Source organism: Sceloporus occidentalis, unplaced genomic scaffold (genome assembly GCF_023333645.1).
Source record: "Sceloporus occidentalis isolate IW3139 unplaced genomic scaffold, rSceOcc1.0.p SCAF_140, whole genome shotgun sequence".
Lineage (NCBI taxonomy): Eukaryota > Metazoa > Chordata > Lepidosauria > Squamata > Phrynosomatidae > Sceloporus > Sceloporus occidentalis.
This window is the reverse complement of record NW_028317120.1, coordinates 163,073-172,317: the sequence shown is the minus strand read 5'-3', so window position 1 is coordinate 172,317 and position 9,245 is coordinate 163,073. Positions and strand designations below refer to the sequence as shown.

At 41.8% G+C, this 9,245-nt stretch overlaps 1 protein-coding gene across 1 annotated transcript; it reads right to left on the bottom strand.

Annotated features, from left to right (window-relative positions):
* Positions 1-959: 959 nt before the first annotated feature.
* On the bottom strand, positions 960-3,447 carry LOC149280988 (vomeronasal type-2 receptor 1-like). Its single transcript, XM_089499805.1, has 3 exons — positions 3,193-3,447; positions 2,004-2,253; positions 960-1,093 (listed from the first exon to the last, which is right to left on the bottom strand). The coding sequence occupies exons 1-3, from the start codon at positions 3,445-3,447 to the stop codon at positions 960-962; spliced, it is 639 nt and encodes a 212-aa protein (XP_089355931.1).
* Between the last annotated feature and the right edge of the window lie 5,798 nt (positions 3,448-9,245).

Genomic DNA, 9,245 nt, shown 5'->3' with positions numbered 1-9,245 from the left:
TCTGATGTTTGACCAGCTTCCAAATGAGAATGTCCTTCCTTGAATCAACTCCAGGCTTTTACCTGCTTAATTGATGAAAAAAATAATAAAGGAATGGCCCGCACCTGTCCATGAAACAGCTTTTGAGTCAATTGTCCATATACTTTTGGTCCCTTGAAAAAAGGAGGAGCTCAATATTAAAGCTGTAATTCCAAGACCCTTTGTCCAATTTGGATGTGAATACCCTCAAATTAAAGCTGAGAGACTGTATTATTCGTTATTTAACTGTAACCTTGAGTTACTTTGGTAAACAACCAAAATAACAAACTTGTGTCAGTGTCCAAATATAACTTTATCTAGGAAAAATATTAATAACAAAGAAAAAGCTTCTCACCTGGTTAGCTTCGGTATTCCAGATTATTAGACCGGGTTGGATGTTAAGTTGCTGATCAGCCGGAGCCCACGGATCAAAGACGCCGACCACTTTAAATGATTCACTTTCATCCTTATATCCAATCCAGTTCCGAATTATGTGTGGGGTAACATACTCCCCATTTTCATCAAAATATAGATGAGAGGTTTGGTCCTCGGCTTTTAGATTTCTTATGTAATGGTGCAACTTTTATTAAAAATACAAAAGTACTGAAATATAATCAGCTGTTCTTTATTTTCTGAATCGGCAATTTGTAACATATCCTTCAACTTATGTGCATGTGATTGACACGCCATGGCAAGAAATCTCTCTCATTCCACAGGTTTTATCTCCCAGTCTTTTCTGTTACCTCTGTTTTCTCTCTCCCCCACCCAGTTCACTCTCTCCCTTGCCTCCTCTCTCTTTTACTCCCCTCACTCTCTCTATCTGTCCATCTGCATCAAAGCAATTGAAGCAAGAAGGGGTAGGTCAGAACAGAGAGGACTAAGAGGATCAGAGAGAAGCTGGTGGGGCAGGTCAGAGCAGAAGGGACTCTAGGTGAAGTGAATCAGAGCAGGGAGGGCAAGAAGGGGCTTGGAGGATCCGAAGGGTTCTGGAGAGGATGAGTCAGAACAGAGAAAGCAGGACTGGTCAAATCAGAGCAGAGGTGAATGGGAGGGCAGGTCAAATCAAAGAGAGGGCCTGGAAGGAATGGGTCAGAGTAAAAGGGTCAGAGGTGAGCTGGAGACAGCAGAGAGAGGCAGACGGGCACAGAGGGCAGCAGAGCCACAGGGGGGCAGCAGAGGATACTTGTCCTCATGGCAATTCAAAAGCTAATTGTGCCATCTGATTGGCCCTTACTTAAAGTCCTGCCCAGACTGACCAACCTTTCCCACTTTAACAAGGCCATTATATATATATATTGGGTAATGCTGCAAAGTTATTGGTTTTATGTAAATAGAAGAACTGCTCCTACTGCTAATTACTGCTAAGAACACTTCAACTGCTGATGCCCCTGAATCACTCTCTTTTCATGATTCCTGACTTACCTGATGTTTGTAATGAGTTATTTTATTTCCATAAGGTTTTCTTTCCTGAAATATGTACATATTGTGTAGGGCTTTAGCCATCGCAAGTACTGCATTATTCACTCGAGAAGCATCCCCGTTGTTGATAAAGTTAACAATGTCTTTCAAGCGTTCTCTTCCAGTACAGTTACGAAGTGGCATCCCAAAATGAATTTCATAATACTGGTTTTTATAGGGATCTGGAGACAAGCATTCAAAAGCTGTTACCCACAAATCTTCCAGTAACTTGTCATTTGGGTAGTTCTTTGGGTGAAATTTCTCGAGGAAAAATGAAAGTTTTGGAACATGGTCGCTGTAATACGGTTTCAGTGTCAGAGTACCGTTAAATACATCAGAGAAAGGCCGGAACAGAAATGTGTTTGAAGACCACGTTGTGCCAAGAATTACAGATTTATTGATTAATGAATGTTGTGTTTGCTTAATAATAAACATAAAAGCTTCAGAAAACGAACCACAAAATATGATAACTTGAGATGTTGATCTTTCTATTGTTTTGAAAGCGTATTGAAAAGTTTCCGCCATGCTTTGAAAATAATGTATTTTTATTACATATTCAGCACAAATTCCATCGTCTTTCATATACTTTGTCAGTACTTGGCTTTCCTTGTCTCCACTTTCATCATCTGTGGTTAAAATACCGACCCAGTTCCAGCCAAAGTGTTTCAGCAGCTTGGATAAAATAAAATAACTGACATGTTCGTTTTGAACTGTTCGGAAAAATGTCGGATAAACTCGTCTGTTGCTGAGCACAGAATGCATTGCACCATAACTGATCTACATGAAAACAAATGGATTATAACAGATGATACAACCATCCTCTTGAACACTGCAGACCAAGACTACGTTAAACAAAAACTTTTACCCTTATGAACAAAGACCGTCTTACATGGTTTTACTGTGAATGTGTGAATCCCTTACAGCACTTTTGTTCAATTGTAATTTCCCTCTTTCATATTTACTTTATGCGAACACAATATACATTATTTATTACAGGACAAGCAGAGCTTTCTTTAGCAACCATATTAGTGCATAATGCGTTTTATAGGTGTCTAAATGAGCTCCAAGAGCCTGACTGGCCCTGTATAATGCGTATTTCAATCAGATATTTCTACAAGAATTATGAAATACATATATCTTAGCTGGATGGCAGTGTTGGGAACATGTATAAGTACTGCTAAGCACCTGCTCCTCTCCAGGGCTTGAAGTTTAGTCTACGGAAACCAATGAAGTTGTGCCACACACCTCATAAGTAAAGCTCTTATGACTACAAAAGGGGTTTCTTACTGACTGATCCTGTCACATGACAGGAAGTTGAGACATACTGTGCCATTACTGACAGTACTAAAGTGTGGAGTCGGCTTGTGTTTCTATGAATACCCCTGCTACAAGAAAAGGACTTAATGCACCAAGTAGGCCCCAACATCCGAAGGTGCAGTTTCATGACAACGCAGGAGCTTCCGGGAGCTTCTAGCCTGGAATTTGTACAATCACTGCTGAAAACTGACTGGAAAAACAGAGAGACAAGAAATTGCCCGGTATGTATAGACAGAATCCACCACATAACACATAATATAGATGCTCGCTGAACACAAGGGTGCTTAAATGCCACGAGAAGTGAGCCTAGGTCTGATGGTTTTGGGTGCAGGGTTTGAGGTAACTAACATCTATTAAAGAGATTTAAATGATTGTACTAACGGTGCATATTCTGCTCACCTGTGCGTACCCATACATGCCTAGGATTTGTGCCATGGGTATAGTGGTGTCGGAAAGTTCATCCCCAATAAAACCAGCCAGGGTCCCTCGTTTAGTACAGGAGTAATTAGGGACGGTCTTTCCTGGTCCAGATAAAATCTGAAGGACACTTTTTACTGTCTTTTTTTCATTAGAACATGAATCAAATAAATGATATCCTAGAGTGATATTTGGTAACATTTCCGGATCACTGTTGATCTCCCCAATGGCAAACATAAAGGTCAAAAGATTTTTGTAGAAATGTGGAATAGGCCTGTGGAAGTAGTACAAATGTAATTTATCTTTCTTTAAAATTAGTCAGTTGCAGCTGTAGGACTGTATATACTTACGAAAACTGTAAAGATATTCAAAACAAAAGGCAAAGAACAACCCATTCAACATATATAGAGACTTTGTGGAAAGTAACGTGATGCTTAGACTCTAAACTGATTGTAGTGAGGTGATCACTAGCCCCGCTGGTAGGTTTTTCACCTGCAACAGCCGCTATTCCTCTGAGGTTGAGCTTCAGTGAACTCAAATAGCTGCAAGATTTATCCATACAAAGTCTTTCATTTACTTCTAACGCTCCCTTAATCAACTAAAGCTCTGGCTCACATACTTGTCACCTGCCATCTTACCTACTGCAGTCATAGCTGGTCTCCACAATTCATGTTTTGCTCCTTTACAATTAATCATGATTCCTGCCGCCAGGTGATCTTCCTCGCCTGACGCTTTATTAGCACATCTTACAGTTACATTGTAGTAAAGCAAGGACCTACTTGGGTATTTTTCTGTAAGCCCACATCTTTACGTGTCTCATTCATCCATTATATGAGACAAAACATGACTGCCCCATGGAGTAACTAATACGCATATAAAATAAAGAGGAAAAGTCATAGAAGTCCAGGTGTGTAAGTAGACCATGTGTCTAGTGAACATACACGCACATTTCTACCCCCTCCACACCCTTACAGCATTCAAAACAAGCTAGGACTATCTAGGCTAACAATGATCACAGGAAAAGTAAAAACAAAAGCCAACTTATTGGATCTGTGGACTCTTCCACAAAGAACTTTGCAGGGTATACAGAGAATATTTTCTAATATTTCTGCTCTTCTGGAATAAACTCCTCTCCTGTACTTTCTTAAATCACTTTATGCATTTAAATGTTTCTTTTTCCTCCCTCATCATGTTTATTTATCTAAACCATTCGTGATATTGTAAAGTTTTTCTACTTACTCCATACAAGCCATCATAGTTATGATTCCATCTTCACGATAATCATTCATTAAGTTATTTACTCTGAACACTCCTCCAATGATAATGTCTCCATCTTGAATATATTTGTAGTCCTCAAGACTTCTTCTGATCTCCAGATGACAGGCTGGAGGTGAGCTCTGGGAGCCAGATCTACACGGAGTCACACACAGGAATATTACAAACAGGGAAACTTTACATGCTGGAGATCTCAACATTTCCTCTCCACGTGACACAATGTTCCACAATGTAACATACAGAGACTTCGAGCGTCCATAGCCCTCAGTAGCATAAAGCCCCACGCAGGGTGATGCCATCGGCTGCGTGCGTGAACTAATGTAATGCAAGTGAAGCATCTCTCCTTTTATACACTTCAGTCTAATGCAAGTCAATGGAGTCTGAAATTAGCTGCTTCAGAGGTTTGAGGCCAGAGCCGTGACTTGTTATTAAAATATATAAATTACACATGTAATTAAACTGAAAGTAAATGTAACTTTAAAATAGTTGGACACAAACAATATCTAGGTTTTGCCTTAACATGCAATAAAGCATTATTTAAGGTAGATAGAACCAAAAATCAATGCTTTGAAAATATTGCACAATCACCTAAATCACCAGTTAAAATGTTACCAATGTTCAAATATTAAGAATACAAATTAGTTTTTTTGCTGGGATGCACAAGATCATTATTTCAAATAATTGTTAATATGCCGTAGAGTAATTCAAATAAGCCCTCTTCCAAAGCAGTTATATTTTTTTTTCATCCAGTTACCCAAAGAAGTTCTAGAATTTTAAAAAGTATTTAATCTTACTTTTTCTTTTAAAGAACAAGTTCCTGTTCTTCATTAAAAGCGAGTTATTTGTGTAATATCTAGTTTTCATGAGAGCAAGAAATCAGAGGAGAGGATAGAAGGAGATCATTGAATGAGCGGAGTTAGGAGTGTAATTAGAGATGAGTGAGGAGATGTAGGGAGGGGAACCACTGTGAAGGGCTTTGAAAGTAAGAGTGAGGATTTTGAAATGAATCCTGAAGCGCACAGGCAGCCAGCCTGACAGAGGGGACAGACATTAGTAAAGCGATGTGAGAGGAAGAGAAGTCTGGCGGCAGCATTCATGGTGGATTGTAGAGGGGTGAGACGGTTAAGAGGAAGACTGGCTAAGACAGAGTTACAGTAGTCAAGACGGGAGATAATGAGGGCATGGACAAGAGCCTTAGTGGCATGCTGTATTAGGAAGGGACGGATGTGGGCAATGTTTTTAAGATGGAGACGATAGTTTTTAAAGACAGAATGAATATGGGGTGTGAACGAAAGGTTGAAGTCAAGGGTGACACCAAGACAGCATGCATAAGTAGATGGGGAGATGATAGCACCATCAGCGTACAGGTGGTATTGAAAGCCAAAGGATGAGACCAGTTTGCCAAGGGAGGAAGTGTAAAGAGAGAACAGAAGGGGTCCTAAAACTGAGGCTTGGGGTACCCCAACTGAGAGAGGGAGGGAGGTGTTACTGGAGACAGGGACTCTGAAGGTACGATCAGAGAGGTAGGAAGTGAGCCTGGAGAGAGGAGTGTCATGGAGGCCAAGATCATGAAGCATTTGAAGGAGAAGAGGATGGTCCACAGTGTCAAAAGCAGCAGAAAGGTCCAGTATTACTAGCATGAAGTAGTGGCCCTTTGATTTAGCAGTGAGTAAATCATTAGTAACTTTAGTAAGGGCGGTCTCAGTAGAGTGTGCAGGGCAAAAACCAGATTAAAGAGGGTCAAGCAGGAAGCTGGAATCTAGAAACTTAGTGAATTTGATATAAACAATTCTTTCAAGAAGCTTGGAGGGGAAAGGAAGCAGAGAGATGGGACGGTAATTAGAGAGATCAGTCATGTCGAGGGAGGACTTTTTCAAGATAGGCGTAATGGTAGCATGCTTGAAGGAGGATGGGAGAGATCCAGTAGTGGGGGAGAGGTTGAAGATATGAGTTAGTGTAGGGGCAAGGGTAGATGAAACAGACTGGGTGAGGTGGGAAGGGATGGGGTCAAGGGGGCATGTGGCTGGACAAGAGGAAAGAAGAAGAGCATGTACATACTCTTCAGTGACAGCAGAGAAATGAGTTAATGGGAGAAGAGGTCAGTGGGTAGGGGGGCACATAGTCAGAGGGAGGGTGAGGGCAGGGTGGTAACTGTGAATTGTATTATTGAAGAATGCGTTAACGTTAGTGGAATGGGTAGTAGGGATTGGTCGAAGCAGGGAATTGAAAGTGCTAAAGAGTCGTTTAGGGTTGAGACAGGGTGGAGATGAGGGAGGTGAAGTAGGTTTCTTTAGCAAGGTTGAGAGCGGAGTAGTAGAAAAAAATAAGGTCCAGGGTGTTACCATCATCATGAGTAGGTGTCAGGGTCCGCGGCCGTTAGCGGGTACTAGCTCCCACACCGCCGCAACCTCTGTCCTCCAGGAACCAGCTCCGGCAACTGTCTCTAGGCGTGCGCACCCCCTCCTTCCTTTTCTAGCTTCCTTCCTGGAAGACGTAGCCAGGGAACCCGCGTCAACGGCACCATGCAGGGGCGTGAGGAGACACCTAGTGGAGGATTTAAAACTGGCACTGAGATTCACTCAGTGCTCAGTTATTGTTCCTGACAGAGCTATTTAGTTTGCGCTCCCGATTTTTCTGATTCCTGGTTTTTACCCCTGGTTTTTGTTATTCGCTGTTCCTGTCCTCTCCAATCCTGACCTTTGGCTTGTTATACGGACTAAGCTGCTCTCTCCCGCCCTGACCTTCGGACTGTTTTTGGATTTCGCCTTGTCTATTAACCTTCCCTCATCTCCTGGAAGGTAGCCTACATACTGGGTTCCTCACCTCGCTCCTATCAGCCTGACATAATAACTGAGCCTAAATATGGAACCCGCAGGTTTGGCTGACACGATTGCTGCAACAACAGTTATCTAATTTTCAACACACGCTGCAGGAGAGCCAGGCTGAGCAACATCATCTGAGACAACAGGTACATCACCTTCCTGTGAGATGCTGTTCCGCCTGAGACCACGAATGGACTGTATTAAAGTGCACACAGTCATCTCCTTGCTCTCGGGAGAACCCCAACTCTGGGCACATCATCTACTTCATAGCAACAACAGTTTATCCAGACTCTTGGCGATCCTTTCAGGAGGCATTAGACTCTCTCTACGAAGATCCCTACAGGGTCTCCTCTGCAGCAACCACCTTATGTACCCTTAAACAAGGTTGGCGCCCCGTGGAGGAATATGTCACGGAATTCAGACGCCTGGCTCTGGAGTCTAATTGGAATGAGCCAGCCCTTCATGACCAGTTTCGCTGGGGCTTGTCTGAGGCCGTCAAAGATGAACTTTCACGGACTTCTATTCCTTAATCTTTAGAGGAATTCAAACGCCTAGTGACTCAGATCGTCAGGAGACTACGTGAAAGATGGTCTGAACGCCAGACCTCCAACTCCAGCTGGACTCCAACAAATAATTCACAAAGAACCCCAGCTCCTACTTCCAATGAAGAACCTATGCACACTCGATCGGATTCAAGTATTCTAGGAAAACCCCATCTGCTGAAGATATGACACCACCAAGTTTGTGCTGTACAAAAAAGAATCATCTTTCCTTAATGGTATACATTCTACCCATTTAGAAAATACATCTACCACCACTAAGGCATATTTCAACCCATTTTTTCCTGCTGGTAATGGACCTATGAAATCTATTTGCAATGTAGACCATGGACCATCTGCTGGTGCTATGCGTTGCATTGGTGGTTTTTGTCCTTTGGGCCTAGGATTTACCTATGCACAAATGAGACATGATTGCACTACTTGCTGTACTGTTTCTTCCATTTTTTTTCCCAATAAAATGTCTCTTTTAGTACTTCTAACAAACTCTTTTGTCCTATATGACCTAGGCTTTCATGATTATACTGTGTAAAGAAAGTCTTCAAATGTTCAGGCATAACAGGACGTAATTCTCCATTGTGGTCACGACACAAAACCCCGTTCCCATGAACAAATGGAGGTTTCGGATCAACCCGAGAGGCAGCAAGGGATGGATCCTTTGCTTGTTCCTCTGCAAATGGTGGAGACTGTGTACTTGCCCTTTTTACCAATGCTATGACTACAGGTTCAGTTTGGTATACGGGTTCACCTGTTAAAGCTGCCCATTTGTCTAACATGTCAGCTGTTTCATTCCCTACACTGTGAAAAACTGTCCTTTCTATGTGCTGGCACTCTAATTGGGGTATGAAATTCTGGAACTTGAGAAGCAAGTTCAAATGTAGCTTCAAGTGAATCTTTGTGTGTTAACACTTTGTTTGAAGCATCTACAAAGCCTCTTCTTTTCCATATGGGTAAATGTTCTGTCAGTGATCTTACTACATATGAACTATCACTATAGATCACTAGGGGGCCTTTACTTTCCTTGTCGTCAATCTCCAATGCAGTTTTTACAGCTTCCAATTCTGCGCGTTGTGCTGAGAAGTGTCCTGGCAAATTATGTTCAATTGAATACCCTCTTTCTGGATACCAAATATCAAGAATATCCTGTGTAATTCTTTCCATCTGAACAAAATCTGCACCCATCAACAAATATAGATTCATCAAATTTTCCTACCTCCTTTCTGAAAACCGAAGGAAGAAAGTTGTAAGTTTACAATAAACTCATGTGGTTTAGCTTCATATTGCATAAGTTGTGGAAGCACATACTTAGCCTTATGATCCACCGTGATTCTTTTAGAAGACAATGCCAACAACCACTGTGAAAATCTCTGATTTGAAACAC

Excerpts from the sequence above, each read along its gene's own strand:
- LOC149280988 (XM_089499805.1), bottom strand. The coding sequence starts at position 3,447 with ATGTTTGCCATTGGGGAGATCAACAGTGATCCGGAAATGTTACCAAAT. Across the intron at positions 2,254-3,192 it reads GCATGTATGGGTACGCACAG|ATCAGTTATGGTGCAATGCA; the intron begins GTGAGCAGAATA and ends GTTTTCATGTAG. Across the intron at positions 1,094-2,003 it reads AAAAATACATTATTTTCAAA|GCCCTCTCTTTGATTTGACC; the intron begins GCATGGCGGAAA and ends CATTCCTTCCAG.